This window comes from Alternaria novae-zelandiae, assembly GCF_023758075.1.
Source record: "Alternaria novae-zelandiae strain BMP 2774 chromosome Unknown scaffold_5, whole genome shotgun sequence".
NCBI lineage: Eukaryota > Fungi > Ascomycota > Dothideomycetes > Pleosporales > Pleosporaceae > Alternaria > Alternaria novae-zelandiae.
Window position 1 is genome coordinate 279,443 of NW_026056965.1, and position 18,219 is coordinate 297,661.

An 18,219-nucleotide genomic window follows, 5' to 3' on the forward strand; every position below is an offset into this window, starting at 1 on the left:
AGGAAAAGGGCATCAATGCTAATCTCGTTTCGATCGCTAATGATAAAAACAAAGTAGAGGAAGAAGGGCGGCAAGCCGCGGCGACGACTAGCTTATCGCATGTTGTGGCGTACAGCGGTGTTGGGTCGCTGCAGTGGTTGCGCGTACTTGGACACGGGAACCATGTGGGCATCGAGATCGTTGTTACCGTCTACGTCGTCATCGTCTTCGATGATGCGTGTTGGTACGACGGGGATGTCGTGCGATCGGTGCTGTAGGCTCGTCCGGTCTGGTGTTGTGCTGGCACTGGCCATGGACATGGAGGTGCTGGACCGATGGCTTAGATCGGGCGTTGGGGGGATGCTTGAACCCCGGTTGGGGCGGAGCATGTTGTCCTCGTCGCCGTACTCGCTGCCAATGGTCGATTGCGCGCGGCCTCCGGCCGATGACATCTGGCCAACGCTGCTGCGGCGGTCGCTGTGGTTGTCGCCATCTTCTGTGTCAGCACGCTGTGCGAGCTGAAGACCCTCAACAGCTGCAGCGCACTGCTCTGAGATGTTGCGGATGATGTAGGCGATGGCGTCGGTCTTGTCCCGAAGGACACGGTCGGCGACGTCGACCATTGATTGATTTGAGAAGCGCTTGGAGTTGCGTGCGGGGTTGTTGAATAGACGCTGCTCCATGTCGGGTGTAACGTCCTCACCGTCGAGGTGCTTGCCCTGCGCAGTGCTGGCTCTTGACTCCTGGCGGCTCTCAACACCGGCTACGCCGCGGATGGTACCGACCTCAGACTTGTCCTTGATCGAGTGACGGGGGGTTTGATGGCGCGACGCCGCGTCTTCAAACTCCTCCTGGTCCTCATCCTCCTCAGGCACGTCTTCGAAGCCGGCATCCATGTAGTTGGACATGTCATCCTGGTTAAGGGACTTGACGATGTGCTCCATGTGGTGGGTCTGACCCTCGATAAGAGCACGAAGGTGGAGCACAACCCGTTGCGCCTCGTCGCGCTGGCGCTGGATGGCACCGTTGGTATGTTGCAGAGCACCAAGCTCCTTCTTGTTCTTCTTCCTCTCGCGCTCGAGCTCCTCAGCAATCTCTTGCTGTAGTACAAGGGCTTCGAGGGCGTCGTCACGTTGCTTCTCAGTACCGGACAGACGGACAGTAAGCCTTGCGGCATCATCCTTCTGTTGGTCGATAAGGCTTGTAAGACGACGGTTCTCACGCTTGTGGTTCTCGATCTTGACCTTGAGATCCTGGGTCTCCTTGGTGAGTTGCTCGGCGAAAGCCTGGAACTTGAGGAACTGTTGCTTCCAGCTCTCAAGCTCCTCGACCAAGAAGTTGTTGCGCTTTGTAACCTTGCCAAGCTCGCTGTCGAGGCGCTGCTTGAGGTTGATGAAGTCTGTCCAGGCTTCTTGTGCGTCACGGGAGTACTGGTTGCGCTCGCGAACGATCTCGTTGAGGTGGCGCATCGACACCTTGGTCATCAGCGGCTTCTTGACGGAGCCACCGAAGATAGCCTTAACGCCAGTGTTGCGGCCCTGCGGTGATGTTAGCGTGTGGTACGATGAGTCTATGCGCAACCGGATACATACCAATTTCTCACACACGTGGTCCATGACCGACATGACAGCATCCTGGGTCCACCAGTCGGGGTCCTGGATGCTCTCAACCTCACCACGCATCACAATGATTTGACCCGCGGGGATGAGCTTGCCGCCCCCGTACGCCGAGCGCAGATGCTGTGGAACTCCGGTTGGTGAAACCTCACCGTTGAGAGCCTGAGTCAGACGCTGGATCATCTTGGTCCTCTGGCCGGCGGTAAGAGCGGTAGGCGGGCTTGAAGTCAGAACAAAGTTCCGGTCCAAGTCGACGACAAGGGCATCTGTGGGAGCCGTGAAGAGCGATCGGCACTCTGATGTTACACCCAGAATGTATGGGCCCGGCTCCTGCACGAGATCCTTGACGTGACGCGCATGAACGACGGGTACATACAGACCGCTCCACTCGTACACCCTGACACAGAAACGGACTGTCTCGGCTGCGATGGTGAGCATCGCGGGGTAGTGACTGGTGAAGATGATTCGTCGTGTGGGCGATACAGCAGCCTCTATCACACCCACAATGTTGGGAATTGAGAGACACGTGAAGAGGGGCCACATGGCGAAGTTTTGGAATCCGGTAGGCGAGGATGGGAACTGGTAGCACAGCGCGTAATCCTTCATGTCGATGCGGACCAGGTCGTTGAGGCGAGGAGCTGGGAAGCTGAGGATGCGCGAAACCTCCTCGGCATGGAAAAGGTTGGTAGCCTTATTCCAGTGAATCCACATGCCGCGAAGGTAGTCGCCGAGTAGGTTGTACAAGGGGTATCGGGAGAGGAAGCTCAGGCAGTACGGGATCCAGTAGGTCTCATCTGGGTTGTCGAAGAAGTCGGGCTCGATTCGCTTGCGCAGGTCGCGAATGGTCTCAGCGCGCTTCTCATCAGCGCGAGACCAGACGCGCAGTGCGATACCGTAAAGAGTGTGTGAGGAATCTTGCTGCAGGACGAAGGAGTGGTGTACGCAGTGCGGCTGGCTCCTGCCAGTGCAGATCTCGACGTCGTGGGGGAAACATGCCTGTGTGCGTGGTTAGTAGCGCGCCAACAATGACATTGTTGTATAGACGTACTCGCATGGCAGCATGAAGAGACCTCGCGATCTCGTTATCCTGCTCCAGTCTTGGACTGCTTCCCAGAATCTCAGGAAGCCAGAAGGTACCAACAGCACCCTTCATGTGGCCAATCTTGCCCTGAGAGGGTGCAGGCGCCTTCACCCATTGTGATGGCTCGCGACCCACACCACACACCATGTAGGCATGGGTCAGTGTCTTGGGGCTCCTCGCGCCCTGCTTGACGTTCAAAGTCGATGGAAGCGGTTGGGTGATCCTCGAATGAAGCGATGATGTCCGGCTCGGGATGATGAGGCTGTGGTCGGCATTGTCTCTCGTGGGAGGACGCTCGCTGGCGCCTGTACGCGGTCGCAAACTTAAAGAAGGTGCCATGTTGGCGGATTCGATGTCGGTCCTATCGAGATGGCCGTTGCGGTATGGGTGTAGAGAACGGCAAGCGGAAGAATCCAGCAATTATTATGACAGCTATAACTGTGCGAACATGAGGCGATGCGTAGAAGGTATCCGAAAGGCAACCCGCGAGAACAAGAGAGAGCGGACCGTGAGTACTATACGCACTCCGTCAATTGAGAGCTCCGAGGTCACCTTGCTGCGGGCAGTAGAGGAGGGTAGCAGCAAGGGGGAATCATGGCTTTTGGGGAGCTCTGCCGCAGCGCGCGGACTGGATGCTGGGGGTTGAACGACCCGAAGACTAGCATGGGTGGCTTTCACAAGTTTCGGTTCGAGGAAATGAGAAGCATATCCCTGCCCATTCGCAGGGTCCGTCTCGGAGCACGGTGCACGGCGCTGTCAGGGGCACTTTTCTTGAATAACGGCTCGCCCAACTTCCTCGAGCGGGCGCGACGGCAGCAAGGGCCGCAATCAAAGATACGGCTTATACACAATACATTGTTATGTCGCCTCTCTCTTTGCACTGTTGCAACGTTTCCTGCAGCCACGTCCAGCAACCGGAGCTCTGGTACCACGACTCGGTCACCGAGAGTCCGCAGCGGCCTCAGCAGAGAATCCCCGCTGGTGGCAATAGCGCCATACGGACTGGCCTTATGCTGAATACCGCATTGGGTTGGATTCGAATCATTCGCACGCCTTGTGCACGATGAGCACGTCTGCAGCGTGCATCCTCGCATCAGCATGCATGAGCAGAGTTCCCGCACTTGCAGCTCGGACGGACCGCGAATGGAAGTGCTTAGAAATTGGCGAGGCAAACCCCTGACGGCTGTTGGCTATCGGTGGCTGCCCAGCAGGCGGTACATGAAGATCGCTCTTAGGCCCGCCGCCAGGCACGTTTGATCCTGCGTGGGAGTGCGAGGCCTTTCTGCAAAAGGTCCAAGACGCGCCGTCGAGCTGTCGACCAGATTCTTCGATCGGCTCCACAGTCCGGTAAAGGTGGTGGCCACGTACAGTAGCCTCGCGTGTCGTGGACCCTCTAGAACCAGACTTCTGAGCTGTCCGCTGAGAACTGCGGAGAGCTGGAATTGGTGAGGCTGAAACACCGGGCACTCAAGCTGCCTGGCAAATCGGGCGCCTTCGCCCAGGTTCGGTCAAGCTGACATGGACAAGACGTGTTGCAGCCGGACAGAGCGAGAACGACTCGATTGCCTCTCAACAGCTGTAGACGAGCGCAAGCGCATAATCGGCGCAGTCGACGACTTGTTTGATCTGCGCGTGGGTGGACCTCGATGCAATTTGGCGTGGAGAATACTCCGATGTCTTAAGGAAAGGGTTCCCAGTCGACCACAGCCCGGCGAGTGTGCTGGCGGCGTGCCACTGCTCCGACCATGGTTCGTCGAAGGCCACGGATAAGCCGCAAATTTCCATGTTTACAGGAATTTTCGCATAGGGGTACAGAAACCGAGCAGATGGAAGCCGTCGCGACTGATCTGCACTAGATGGACGAAGCTGTGAACAGAGTTTTTGTGGTCGCGCTAGTCCAACCTCATAAACCTTCCTCGCTGCTAGCAGTCTTGCGTGCAGCGCGCAGCGATCTAAACCACGGTGCGAGATTGCTCGGAGAGTAGATCTGCAAGACAATCACTAAATCTCCTGCATTCTGGTGACGTTCCCCACCGGAAAGCGACGATATCTGACTTCAGCCACAACGCGACTGGCGAAAGTTTCCACCGCGACCCATCATTGCCTTGCACGCCACACCATCGTCGCGTCGCTCAACAGCACCTACCGCCTGACCTTCCCTGCACCTGTTCACGCGTACGGCTATTCCGCTACCGTGCGAAAGTGACTTCCCTTCGTGCCGTCGCGCGAGATCCGATCACCTCTAGCCTAGGTGTTGGCGATCTGATATCACGTTACCCGTCTCCACTATTCGGGCGATATGACAGACGCAGTGTTGCTCAACGAACTATGCAGTATCTGGTATGTCTGACTAGTTACCCCTCCGTAGCACTTGTTACATCCCAAAAGTTCGATGTTCGCTAGTAATCGTCCTAAGAGTTGTGCCGCGTTCCTGTGACACTAGCTAGCGCAACGAAGCCGCGTCGGCATGCATGAGAGAGAAAGCTGACGTTTAATTAGCCATAGCAATAAATCCAAGTACAAATGTCCTGGGTGTGGCGCACGCACATGCTCGCTGCCATGCTACAAGCGTCATCAACAGAACGCACAATGCTCAGGGAAGCGCGACCCAACAAAGTTCATCAAGAAGTCTGATCTGGTGACCCCCAAGGGCATTGATCACGACTATAATTTTCTTTCTAGCATAGAGCGGAACCTCGAAAAAGCTGAGAGGGTCGCTGGAACCACCGCTGAGAGCACTCCTCAAGATGGTCTGTCCAACAGGGAGCGAATGGGTGTTCAGTATGGCAAGCTTGAGAATGCTGCTGGCGTCAAGATCATGCGGGCGCCCAAAGGCATGAGCAGACAAAAAGAGAACAAGTCGCACATGTCTGCTACAAAGTAAGCCCCCCACTATCAACGCGTACACGTAACACTGCTGATCTTTGTGTCCAGAAAGGCTACACGGAACATAGTATGGACAGTCGAATGGTTTGACGAGACCAAGAGACGCGTGCTCACCGAGACATCCTCTACACAATCGATCCAAGATGCACAACCTTTCGTACAACAAGGCAGTGGTGCTAAAAGCAAGAAGAGAAAGCTGAACAACGAGGCTCCTGCCAGCCAAAGTTTTCAATCAGACCCTCCACACCTACCTCAAAATGACGTTGCGCCTACTGCACCGGACCAAGACCAGCCAATCGAGCAGCATGAAGTCAATTCTGAGCTTCAGGTCAACAATGCGGGGCCAGAGGGAGTCACCCCCGGACGAGGAACCCCTGCTACAGAAGAAAAACAACAACCCACCAAAAGACAAGCAGACTTGGCCGAGACGCGTCCTGGAGATACTCGCACTGATGGGCAGTCCATGGGCAGCGGGCAACATAGGGTTTTTCTGCTAAAGCCCCGCACAAGCACGAACCGCCACGTCCTCATCCCTCTAGACCCTTCGCAATCGCTGGGTGAAAGCCTGCACGGCCGTACTATACTCGAGTTTCCGACTATCCACGTATTCCCTGCTGAGATGGAGAAGCTGCCCGAAGACTACATGTTGGAGGAAGAATACGCGAAGCTAGAGGGAGAGCAACAGAGAGAGTTTGATGAGATGATGCAGGAGCTCGATCCGGAGATCTTGAAACGGTTGAAAGAAGGTGAGGGGCGCATGCCAGGGGACAGTAGCGGGGGAGGAGGGGACGAGGAAGTTGATAGTAAGAGGATACTAGACGTGCTCAAGCAGGATCTCGGCGGACGGTTGTAGAATGAGGGCCGACAAGCGCAGCTTACTCCGCCGTTAATACTGAAAAGAAATCCAGGCATTGCATCACATACAAAGACGCCATATAGACAGGCATCGGAGGATTTCCTTTTGGTGCCGAAGCGCTGATGGCGCTTTTGCTACCATGCCATCACAGTCACATTCAACGTCTCCCTTTTCAAGCACTACTATCGACCCATTTCCATTGATCCAATACTCTTTCCAGCCACTAGAGACCAGGGTCTTGTACCCCCTCCTACCCCAATCGGAACGGTACCCTGTCTAGACATCCGGTACCCTGCCCATATGCTTGCTTTCCCTGAAGTCGTCATGCCTTGGACCCCAGTCGTGTTTGCTTTTACCACGCGCCCATGCGGGCAATGCGGGCAGACGCCATACGCCACCCGTCACGGCCGTTGACAGTGCACCAGCGTTTCACGTCGCATTGACAGCCTTGCTTTTCTTTTGCTGCTTTCGACTGTCTGCTTGGTCGGCTGTCATGCCCTCGAATACTAACCACGTGTACGCCCAGACCGCTTTCAATCACCGCGCTAGTACCCTCACAGCGGCAACCCGTCGCCCCACTCCCTAGGCATCGTAGTCGTCGCAACCTCACCTGGGCGCTATCAACGTCAACGTCACGATAACCAAGATGAGATGCCAACTCCCGGGAGCATCCCCAAGCTGATTACCGATACCGACCCCGATAACGCGCTCATCACCAGGTTCCCCAGTCCAAACTGACACAGACGCCGCCCTCGCCCCAATCACCCCATCTCGAAAACATTATCGAACATCCGCAAGGTCCCGTACCTCCGCGGGTAGCTCGAATCACGAATAAAGTTCAACCACACTCGCCAAACCATTCCCATCCGACGTGTCAACTCCGCGAAAATATGGGGAAAACAGGGTCCCCCAAACCAAGAACGTCCACCTCGTCATCCCACGCAAAAAACCTTAGAAAGGGAATTAGGCAGACTAGGATCGAGGATCATGCCTCGCTAAACAACGAGGCGCAACACGGCATCTTATTTTTCACAGATCTTAGCGCGATTTCACATATAGCGTTTTCATGTGGGGTCGCTCTTTGTTGCTTGCAGGGCCGCGGCGGCGCTCCGCTGCAACTTCATGACTGAGGTCGCAGGTCGGGTTTGCGTACCGGTGCCACTGGGTCCAATGAGGCCGGCGGAGATGAGGGTGCGTAGGATTTTTTGAGTTTTCCAAGACTCGCTGTTGGATGCGGGATGCCGACATCTCGCCCCGTGTGAGGAGAGTCAGTTTTCTATGGCGTTATTTGCCTCGTGGGGCGAAGACGTACGATACCCCCGAGATTTGCTGTCGCTTTGATGGCTGCGATAGTCGTTTGTAGACGGATGGATGGATGGTGGGGCTGAAAGGTGAGAAGGAAGGATCGGTTTGTGCGCCGGAGATTGATGCTCCTCCCTTCTACGCTTCATTGCGCAATCGTCCGTGTTGCTAATTTGGGAATTACTGATCATGTAGCCCATGGTGATGGTGCCTCTTGGTGTACATTGAAAGTCGATTTCTCACAACCTTGGATATCGCTCAACGCTCCTCAACACAACTGTCTTCAGTCTCAGATTCCAATAACATCTGAAGCACGCTATCCAGCCCCAGAGCCAGCCCCTCGGGTGTCAGCCGCAGATACAGGGATCAAACGGTTTTTGTCATGATGGTATGCATGGAATATGTGAGCATCATGGTTCATGTAAGCTGCAACTGTGCCGTATCAAGAATTGGAAATCCCTTTGTATGATCCCTAGTCTGGCCCCAAAGATTGGGTATCTAGACCGGTGCTGTCATTAGAGCGAACGGGATATTTGGTATACATCCTGGTCTCTGGTAAGAATTTGAGATGTAAGTATACATATAGTAACCATAGAGTTATCTGGGGTTGTGATGTGCGCGGGTACAGCGGGTCATGAAACACAGCTTCTCATGCTATCGACCTGGGGAGAGAGAAACCGTTGTCCAATGTTTCTTAACGAGTAGATCCTAAACTGTGCATTGAGTGTCAGCCATGTGATTATCCTGTTCTGTGCTGTGTCTGGAGACGCGTTGTTCAGTAGACGTCCTGTAAAACTCAATGGACGCTCATGCGTCGACAGTACTCCGGAGTAGAGTCCGTCAGTGATGTTCAATTCGTTATCCAGCTCTGAAGTCAACCCGCGACGGAACTTCGGTCCTCGTCATCCGCTTCAGAAGGCTCATACCACTAAATGTGAAACTCCTACTTCTGCAACTCCAACAGTCCCTTACTCTGCAAGTACTCCACAATCTCCCTCACGCTATCCTCCACGCTCTTCTGGTCACTCCTGATGTGGATCTCGGCGTTCTCAGGCGCCTCATACGGCGCGCTGATGCCGGTGAACTCTGGGATCTTGCCCTCCCTCGCCTTCTTGTACAGGCCCTTGGGGTCGCGCGCCTCGGCGACTTCAAGCGGGAGGTCGACGAAGACCTCGACGAAGGCGAGTGGGGAGTCTTCGCCGGTGGTCACGGCGTGGAGGTCGCGCGCTTGCTTGCGGTCGGCTTTGTAGGGTGAGATGAAGGAGGTGATGGCGATTGTGGAGGAGTCGGCGAAGAGCTTTGCGACCTGTGGTAGAAATGATGTTAGCTAGTGCATTTTTTTGAGGATATAGATTGCGCATAGTCACGTACCTCAGCAATCCGGCGAATGTTCTCATTTCGGTCCTTCTCTGTGAATCCAAGGTCCTTGTTCAACCCAAATCGTACATTGTCGCCATCGAGACGGTATGCCGCGAATCCCAGGTGCAGCAGATGCTGCTCAAGCGCCGTCGCAATTGTCGACTTGCCGGATGCGGAAAGACCGGTGAACCAGATAGTGAAGCCTTTTTGCTTGCGGAACTTGTTGCGCTCGTCGCGCGAGAGAGACGGGTGCCATGTAATGTTGCTGTCCAAGAATTAGTTTGTGTGTTCAGAGTTGCGCGCAGTTGGCGGGGTAGTCATGGTGGGGCTCACGTTGCCATTTTGTATGTCGAGACTTGAGATTTTGGTTTTGATGGGGGGTATGAAGAGGTTGAATAAGGGAAGTGGAAGTTTGCTGCAGATTTAAGATGTTTTTAAAGTGTCGATTGACGGGTGGATGGCTGATTGGTATCCTCAACACGATATTTGGGTCCTCAGCAAACATCGAATTCTTTTAGCGTAGATGACGTGCGAAGCTTGACCGACGCTGCAGGTGGAGCGGGTAAGGCTGAGAGTGGGTAAGATGCCTCATGTAGGAAACAGCAGTTCCTGCCAAAGTATAGCGCGCGAGACATGCTCCGATTGTGCCCGTGTCGCGTACATCGATTCCAAAGTGCTTCCAGAATAAATCTTGCATACAGTAGCCGGCTACACGGCAAATTTTTAGATCCAGCTAGATGTCCATCAAAATCCATTTCCACCAAAGCTCGCAGCCCTCGCTCTATGCCTCCTCTCTCTTTCTCTATTCTCATCCCCAAAACCGTGTCCAGTCTGCACCTCCCCTCTACTCCCACTCTTCTTCAAGCCCCCAGTACCTGCAGGTAGAACAGGATCAAAAGGCTTCCTCCTCCTAACAAGCTGGTATCCCCTATCCAATTCAACTTCAATCGCACATCTAATCTTGAGTGCCGTCACTGCTGGCCATACACTCCTTTCTCCCTTCAGTATCCAGTAGTCGATCGCCTCTTTCGTAGGGTTCTCGAGCAGCTTGAAGAAGTCGCTGGGTGTGAGTTCAGGTACCAGCGTGAGACTTGGGCCTGGGATGTTTTCGTCTAGGAGGAAACGACGGATGGAAGGGGGGAGTAGACCCAGTTCATCCATTTGTTGTAATCTGTGCTGTATCTCTAGGACTACGAGACGCAGTACAGGCATGCTGAGGCGCCAACGTCCGTCTTGTTTGGGATTCGGATGGTGTGAGTCTGAGCGTAGGAAAGGTGCGAGGTATGGTCGGGCTTGCGAGACGATGAAGTGGTTTACGTTGAAGAGTTCGCCGATGCGATGGAGCGGGGATTCGCGGTCTCGGTACGAAGCGTGTGTGTAAGGACGGAAGGTGGTTTTCGAAGCTGGAGACCAAGGCACGATGTTGCCTTCCTCGTCTTTGCACATCATTGTTACGGAATGGTATAGGGTCGAGGAGGCCGTGGCGTTGGAGGCAAGTGCTGCAGACCAGATGAGCTGGGAATGTTAGCAGCTGCTTCGGGTTGGAGAAGGAGCGGACTACGTACAACGTTGGGAGCAGTAAGGTAGTTCAGAAGGTTCGGTATGCCTCCACCACTAGTAGTTGTGACGGTGATATTCAACACCCTCTTTGTTCTGGTGTATGCTTCTTCGAACGTCAGATCACCCACGTTCGCCCTCAGGACATCTTCCAGGACACCGACATCCAAGAAATGCCCTTCTTTCCACCATCTTTTAGCACGACGTATGAGCGTCCCTATCCATGCAGTTCCCCCAGCGCCTTTCCTATAAGGACGATTGGTGAATGCTGTCAAGTCGATCGTGTTGCCTGTGAGGAACTCTAGTAGCTCATCTTCGGTATGCACGCCCACCAGCGCGGCTATCAGAGCACCTGTGGCAGTCCCGGCTATGATTCGTGGTAGCAATCCACGTAAATGGAGCGCCTTCACAACACCAAGATGACACATGCCAAAGACCTGTCCGCCCTGCAGCACCAAGACAGATCTGCCAAACGCCTGCCTTGTGTCATGGAGAACATCCAGCTTCGCCTGGTTTGTTAAGCCATTATCCGAGTTTCTCGATGTAGGGTATTGGGTGAGGTTCTCGATGGCGTACGCGACTTGGGTGACATAGTCTTCGATCAGCAGCTTCGTGCCTGCGTATGCGCGATTGTACAGGTTCGACGCGGTTATATTGCCGAGGTTGCGGACGAGACCGCTGCGAAGGAGGTTTATGAGGCCGAGAATGTCGTTATCCTCCTGAGCTTCGTAAATGGCGGAGAGGCGCTGATGGATGAGGCGATGGTCGTAGTCCTTGCTTATGGCAGTCTGTCGCCTGTGAGTCTGTTAGCAGCTGTCCATTTGGATGGGCCTATCCAGGATAGGGCGGAAGGACTGCTTACCACATGTCGTAGTCGAGCACCTCGTCCAGCTTATACGCAGCAGCCTCCCACTCCTCGAACAGGCGCGCATCGCTCACAGCTTCGAGCAGCAGATCCCGCTGGCTCTTCTGCACCCACCACGCGTATAATTTCTTCAACATATCAGCATTCCATCCGAAGACACATCAATTGACCCAGAACGGTCTTTGAAACAGCAGAGGGAAGCTGACGCACTCGTTGCCAAAAGAAAGCCACGTCGAAGAAGCACAGCAGAAAGCTCCAGAGCGCGCCGGAAACGACGCTGAGGGCTTCGTTCATGGCGTTGAGCTATTTGGGATAGTGATCGGCTGACAGCGCCGCGGTGGCGGAAGTCGCATGTTCATTCGTCGCGTTGGCGGAGAGGTGGTGCTATCGAGCAAGTGGGAACGCTTGTCGGACCTGATGCGCGCTTTCACATGCAAGTCAGCTGGAGACGTCAGGGTGCCCAGGTGTGGCTGAAGCTACCCGCAGCACTAGCCACGTGGCGTTAGGTCAATCGGGGCAATTCATCGGGCCAATACCAATGCGGGGTTCTGCATAAAGGCCTCGGGAGAGCATGAAAGCTTGAGCTGACATTGCATCTTCTCTGTACTTATCCAAAACGTTTCCAACATGCCTGGCTCATCTCTTTGGCTGCTTCCACCAGCGAACCATACTTTGAGCACAGTCTTGCCCTGTCTCATTGACAAAACATCGAAGCAGTTCGGCTCGCCTCACCGCTTCATTCCCCATATCACTCTGAGTTCAGAGATAACAGCATCTAAGCATGAGCCAGATCCTCAGGCCTGGCTCGACTCACTCGATCTGCCGCCTATCAAGGATGTGATTGTAAAGTTCGAACGTCTGGGCAGCGAAGACGTCTTCTTTCGGAAACTGTACATCAAGTGCGAGAAGCTTGATGGGATCAAGCAACTAGCAAAGCAGTCCCGGAAGCAAGTCGATGGGTTTGAAGAGGAAAGCAAGGCGAAAGCTTGGGCCGAGGACGAGTACAATCCACATCTGAGCTTGATGTAGTAAGTACAGCTGCTGGCATCTACGTATGCACCAGGATTAATTATTGTAGTCACGACATTCCTCAAATCGACGACACAGGTCTGGCATCAGTGGATTTGCTTGGTGTTAATCTTGACGGGACAGGAGACCTCGGAGGTTGGACTGGCGGCAGGGTGGTGATAGTACCTACCGACAAGTCGATTGATCAGTGGCAACCAATAGGTGAAAGGGTGTTCTGATGTAGTGACATACAAGTCACAACATCATAGCCAGTGGAATGTGTTTTGCACATGCCTCACGAGTAGATTGGGTCGAAGAAAGGAAGGCCATCCATGTATCTAAGTGTGTCTGGTGTCACCACCACAATCAACACTCCAGTAAGAATTCATTCCCATTGAAGATTCAGGTATCATGAATAAGTGAGACGTGTGTGGAGGGTGTAGTGATTAATTCATTACTAGGCTAATTATACAATGTCATAGGAAATAGTCCTTGGTATCTCGCATGCAGTCGTGATGATCGCGCGTGGTGCAGAGTGCAGCAGAATGCATCTATTTCATGAAGCCGGCCTTGCCGTCACCATCGGCATCAACCTCTGTGGGAAATGGTCAGATGAAAGGTCGAAGAGAGAGGAGTACTGGCAAAACTTACTGGGGTTGAGCTTGTCCATGAGAGAAGGCTTCTTGTGACCTATTTAGTGTTGGTTTGATGTTCTTCAAGGAGTTTCTTCGCTTCCTCTTCGGAGGCTTGGGAGTGGGGAACGGCTCTGGACTTGTCTTCGGTCAGGGCCTTAGGCAAGCTACCATCCTCGTTGGGACGATGCTCCATATTGCCCTGATCGGTACCGCCGACAACATGTCCACTGGGGTCTTTCGTACCTGTAGCGCCCTCGTTGTCTGCGAAACGTTAGCATGAGGTCGTGGAATTGTGTTAGAGTGCTAGACTTACGGCTGCGAGCGGGGTCGTGGAGGTCGTGACTGTCGACCTTGCCGTCGTGGTTGCGGTCAGCACCGTGGCCGACAACACCTCCCTGGGTAGAGGAGCCGGTCAGGTTGCCCTGGCCAGCCATGCCGCGGTCAGTGTGGGCGGTGTTGGAGTGGCTACCAGTCAGGTCCTTGGCGGAGACCTTGCCGTCGTTGTTGCGGTCGAGGGGGTTGCTGGTACCGGAGTGGTGGTTGGGGGCAGCGTTGTAGTCACCGTGGCTGGCGTGCTCGTGGCTGTGGGTGCCACCAGTCTTGTGGGTAAGACCAGCGGCGGATCCAATGCCACCGGCGCCGCCGATGTTCTTGGGGACGCCCTCGAACTCGTCGTAGCGCTCCTCACGGCCAGTAAGAGCTCCGCCCTTGGCCTTGAACTGCTCCATGGTCATGGCTGGGAGAGCAGTAGTCTCATGGTGGGTAGCCTTGTTATGGTGAACCTCATGGATGGGGACGGTGGTGTGGACGACGTTGGGCTGGATGGTCTCCTTCTGAACAACGGGCTGGATGGTCTCGTGGATGTGCTAGATGACGTCAGTCTTGGTGGGGGTTGTTGTTTGTTTGGAAACTTACGTGGTGGACGTGCTCTCCGCCGACGGTGGGGGCAACGCTCTGGCTGTGGGTGGTGTCCTCGACGCGGCGCTCGTCAGCGAAGCGAGCCTGGTCGTCGACTAGAGCCCTCTTAGTGGCATCGGCATCGCGGTGGTCGAACTCGCGGTGCTGAACAGCTCCGAGCTTAGCAGAGTGCTGCTCTGGCAGAACCTCGCGGTCCTGGACGGGCTGGACAGTGCGGTGGTAGTGGTCCTGGTGGACCTCCTTGTCAATGGCGGTGTTGACCTCCTCGTGTACGTGAGGCTTGATGACCTCGTGCTGGACAGCGGGAGCAACTGCCTCGTGGACAGTGGTGTCATGGTGACCGGAGCGGCCCATGAAGTCGGTGATAGCTGCCTTCGCCTTGTCCATTTTGATAGTTGTGTGGTTGTTGTTGGTGATTGGGGTGGTTTGGTGGTAGTGGATTGGTTATTGGTGAGTGTGGAAGAGTTGTTGTGTGTGGTGTGATGATGATGCTCCCAAGGCGCTGCAGTGCCTTCTTATACAATGAGGGCGCTAGTGGGACAGATGCACGACGACGTAATGGGGGGTTCAGTTCCAGGTAAAGTCGGCAGTCGCAGGCCGAATTCCTTGTTCCCAAGGGTAAGAGCCATCATCATGGGGCAGCAACAGTGGGTTGAGGCTATACGGGCCTCGATCGATGCCCCCAGCAGCCTCGATTGGTTGGCCCACAGGGCGCCACAGCGACGTGATATGCGTCAGGGCCCTTAGTTCACTGGTGCTAGACTACATGGATAGCGCTTAAGACGGCGTTGGTACGCTTGACAATGGAGATGGCCACTATGATGCACCCAGTGGTGTCGTTCCACGCCTACCGCAGCCTAGCCGCTATGATGTAGTCATGCTGCGTGTCCAAACAGGAATTGGGCTTCACGAAGGATTCAAAGTGTCGCAACACTCTCTGGATGAGGTGCTCAAAGGGTACAAGTGCTATGACAATTCGGGGAGGAAGAGCCCGGCATCTCCAGTTGGTGTCAAAGAGATCGGCGCTAGGGTCGTGCTCCTGCCATTCGGTGACAGCAGGCCCGTGCTGCTTCCCGGTGGAACTTCACAACACCTCGTAGGAAATCTCAAAAGTTGATTTCTTCATTGCAAATTCCATTGACCCCTCTCACAGCCCGCCTGCATCTGCGTGTGTCTCGGGTATACCGAAGGCCTGGCTGCATCTAGGTGCAGGCTAACACGATCGCCCGTCGTTTGGTACGCTAAGCTGATCATCAGTGGAGCCGCCCGCGACCAGACTCCCCCTCCCTGTCGTCATGCCGCCTGGATCTCCGCTGTGACATACCAAAGTGGCAATGGATGCTGTTTGCTTTTGTGTGATTTCGTACCACCGGTACCCCGACTCATTAGCCAGACACCGCCAAACTCAAGTACCGCTGGCTACGTCATGCTGAGTCGCCACGCATGCCGTTGCCGTGGGCCAAATGCGACAAGCTGTGCGGGCAGCTCGAGCAGTCTCAATCGAGATGAGAAAGCTTCACGTAGGGACAAGTCTGGACCGCTCCGGGCAGGCCGCCAACATGCGGGAACACGACTGCGGCCTGTGCTACTCAAGCCACCAGCTCCATCCGTCGTGACACGGCATCACTGAAGCTATACTTTTTCGCAAACCGTTGCGACAGAATGTCTGGAAGCTCCAAATATACACCCTAGCTAGCTGACATGCACACTCTCCAGACTTCGGCTTGCTCCTGCCGGAAGGTTTCAATGGACAGCTGTGCGCAAGTGCTGTGAGGTCATCCACCCTAACAATGAGTACCGTGCCTCGTGAAAACAGACAATAGATCGGCATCTCACATAGCTCCCACATCCACTTGTCCATTTCTGCTCACAAACCCATCGACACGATGGAAAAGATCGAAGAGAAGCTCAAGTCCGTTCTCCACCGGAGGAAGAAGTCGACGCCCACTCAGTCCCCTCGAGCGTCGTACCAGCATCCTGATCAGACTAGCCCGCGCACTGAGCAGCACCCAGCATCACCTCTTAGCAGTCGGCAGCAAAAGCCCACGGCCCCCAATGATGTCTCTCACCCGGAGACTCGAGGTCAACCACGCGACTCTGCCTATCACGATGGCCGAGCGAGCCATGCAGTAGCAACTCCTAGCACGGGCTCCAATGGATCCAATGGCTCTATGGCGAACGATTACAGATCGTACCTTCCTGCGCTTGTTTCCGAAGAGCATTCAAATGTCGAGCCCAGCGTTCCAGATAGGCATCTGCGCTATAGGCCATCGACAGATGGCGAGCGATCAAAGGCTCTTCCGGCCCTACCCAGTATGTTTGAGAGCGCAATTACAATATTGGCGACTCAGTGCTAACATAACATCAGACACATTACACCATCCCCATGGCGAAGTCAGACGATCAATCGACGTAGACGGTCCAGGCCGCACCATACGCGCAGTGCCAACCGAAGCTCCCGCCGACAAGTATGCAGTGGGTAGTCACGATATCAACAACGGCGGCTTGGATGATGACGTTCGATCGCGCGAGCAGCGCTCTTCCTCCGACAAACATGGATTGAGCAAGAGTGGCCAGCCTGTACCAGGACTTACCAACAATGATGCGCTGGCCGTGAAACCTCTCCCGGGTCTCGCGATCACGAAGGACTATCAGGGCACGGATGGCGCGCATGATTGGAAAGAGAAACAGCAAGCGATGCTTGCGGGTGTTGTGAACCTCAATAACACTGTAGACACGGATCGAGACACTACAGTCGCCCCTGGTAAGCTTTGATCCTCCCAAAGTCACGACATGACTAACAAATTGACAGCCGTTACACACGAGATCATCAAACCACACGAACACGAGGTTATCCAGCAGCAGATCCATCGCGAGATCCACAACTACACATACTATCATCGACTGCAGCCCGTTCTCCAGACCGAGGTTCTTCCACCCCGTCATTTCATTCCCAACCCTGATGGCGAGGGCTTGATCGAAATATCCGCAGACGAATTGCCGAACCGCACTGGCAAGAACAGATGGTGGGATATCGTTCAGAAGGAGCCGAACCTTCCGGCAACTCCATTCGAATGGCGCACAGAACCGCAGATCATCGAGGGGAAGCCATATATGACTGAGGACGGCTTTGAACGCAGGGAGACAACCATCATTTACCCACCAACCCTAGACGATATGTCGCGCTACCGTGGCCTGGTCCAGCCAGTGCACTTCGATCACAAAACTGGGGAGCGTTGGTTGGGCGAAGTCACGACCGTAGAGAAGCTGAACCGGGAACTGGGCCGTCAAGGGGATGAGGATTTCATGACGATGAAGGATGTCACTGCGGACCTGCCAAAGATTGCGTCCAGTCCCTCTGTCAAGCGTAAGCCTCTTGGCCAGGATTCTCTCTAGCGACTGTATTGCTATCGACCATCACACATGCAAAAGTTCAGCGAAGGCGCTATTGGGGAGGGTTGGTTTTATCAGACACTGTACCTTTAACGTGTATACTTAGTGTCCAATGACTACATTATGAGTAATTCAAAATCGATGACCTAACGTCAACGTAGGCTCCAGGGTGTTTGGTGACCTCGGGATAAACCACACCTGGGCATGCTCTCAGATTGACCAATGACAGCGCGACAGCCTCATGATCCCAGGTCGGCACCTGCAGCTGTTAAGAGAGCCGCCGCCCTTGTTGCTGCTGTAAATTCTCGTCTAAGCTCTCTTTCCTATTTTCGAAGCGTCTGCTCACATCATACTGGAATGTTGTCGTAACGGTACCCGGCATCGCAATGTCGCGCCTTCCTCGCATGAGAAAAGCGGCTGGTCGCCCGACGATCCATAGGCCGAGAACGCGGAATATCGACACAGAAGGAAGGCGACGGCAGATTCGATGTGCCAGATTGCTTGTTCGGTATACGTAACTCCAAGCTTTATGAATCCTTGGACGCAACATCTCGAACATGCAGGATGACAGAGGCATCCTTGGCCTATCTGGACGTCTCTGGTATGCGCGCCGTGTACTTCCAGGCAGACAACGTCTGGCATCTGCTGACCGCATGAAGAACTATCCTGGCTATCGAGATATCGGTTTGCGAAGTGAGCAGGTGGAAGCCATCGTCTTGTATCGTTCAGAGAGGCGAAGCATGAGCAAGGAACATCGCCAAGTG

General features: G+C 54.5%; 7 protein-coding genes across 7 annotated transcripts; 3 read left to right on the top strand and 4 right to left on the bottom strand.

Annotated features, from left to right (window-relative positions):
* Nucleotides 1–92: 92 nt before the first annotated feature.
* J4E88_003142 (uncharacterized protein) lies at nt 93–3,015 on the bottom strand (the record flags this gene model as incomplete). The annotated part of the gene is made up of 3 exons (XM_049396796.1): nt 93–1,517; nt 1,572–2,591; nt 2,644–3,015. 3 exons carry the CDS (start codon nt 3,013–3,015, stop codon nt 93–95), a joined length of 2,817 nt encoding a protein of 938 aa, XP_049257138.1.
* Nucleotides 3,016–5,004: 1,989 nt separating this feature from the next.
* J4E88_003143 (uncharacterized protein) lies at nt 5,005–6,415 on the top strand (the record flags this gene model as incomplete). The annotated part of the gene is made up of 3 exons (XM_049396797.1): nt 5,005–5,016; nt 5,258–5,556; nt 5,611–6,415. 3 exons carry the CDS (start codon nt 5,005–5,007, stop codon nt 6,413–6,415), a joined length of 1,116 nt encoding a protein of 371 aa, XP_049257139.1.
* A 2,248-nt stretch (nt 6,416–8,663) lies between these two features.
* Nucleotides 8,664–9,420, bottom strand: J4E88_003144 (uncharacterized protein; the record flags this gene model as incomplete). Its single annotated transcript, XM_049396798.1, has 3 exons — nt 8,664–9,026; nt 9,092–9,344; nt 9,413–9,420. 3 exons carry the CDS (start codon nt 9,418–9,420, stop codon nt 8,664–8,666), a joined length of 624 nt encoding a protein of 207 aa, XP_049257140.1.
* Nucleotides 9,421–9,823: 403 nt separating this feature from the next.
* J4E88_003145 (uncharacterized protein) lies at nt 9,824–11,638 on the bottom strand (the record flags this gene model as incomplete). The annotated part of the gene is made up of 3 exons (XM_049396799.1): nt 9,824–10,594; nt 10,645–11,431; nt 11,499–11,638. The coding sequence occupies 3 exons, from the start codon at nt 11,636–11,638 to the stop codon at nt 9,824–9,826; spliced, it is 1,698 nt and encodes a 565-aa protein (XP_049257141.1).
* A 490-nt stretch (nt 11,639–12,128) lies between these two features.
* CPD1 (2',3'-cyclic nucleotide 3'-phosphodiesterase) lies at nt 12,129–12,748 on the top strand (the record flags this gene model as incomplete). The annotated part of the gene is made up of 2 exons (XM_049396800.1): nt 12,129–12,526; nt 12,580–12,748. 2 exons carry the CDS (start codon nt 12,129–12,131, stop codon nt 12,746–12,748), a joined length of 567 nt encoding a protein of 188 aa, XP_049257142.1.
* A 451-nt stretch (nt 12,749–13,199) lies between these two features.
* J4E88_003147 (uncharacterized protein) lies at nt 13,200–14,449 on the bottom strand (the record flags this gene model as incomplete). Its single annotated transcript, XM_049396801.1, has 3 exons — nt 13,200–13,405; nt 13,458–14,010; nt 14,060–14,449. 3 exons carry the CDS (start codon nt 14,447–14,449, stop codon nt 13,200–13,202), a joined length of 1,149 nt encoding a protein of 382 aa, XP_049257143.1.
* A 1,499-nt stretch (nt 14,450–15,948) lies between these two features.
* Nucleotides 15,949–17,458, top strand: J4E88_003148 (uncharacterized protein; the record flags this gene model as incomplete). Its single annotated transcript, XM_049396802.1, has 3 exons — nt 15,949–16,375; nt 16,431–16,826; nt 16,875–17,458. 3 exons carry the CDS (start codon nt 15,949–15,951, stop codon nt 17,456–17,458), a joined length of 1,407 nt encoding a protein of 468 aa, XP_049257144.1.
* Between the last annotated feature and the right edge of the window lie 761 nt (nt 17,459–18,219).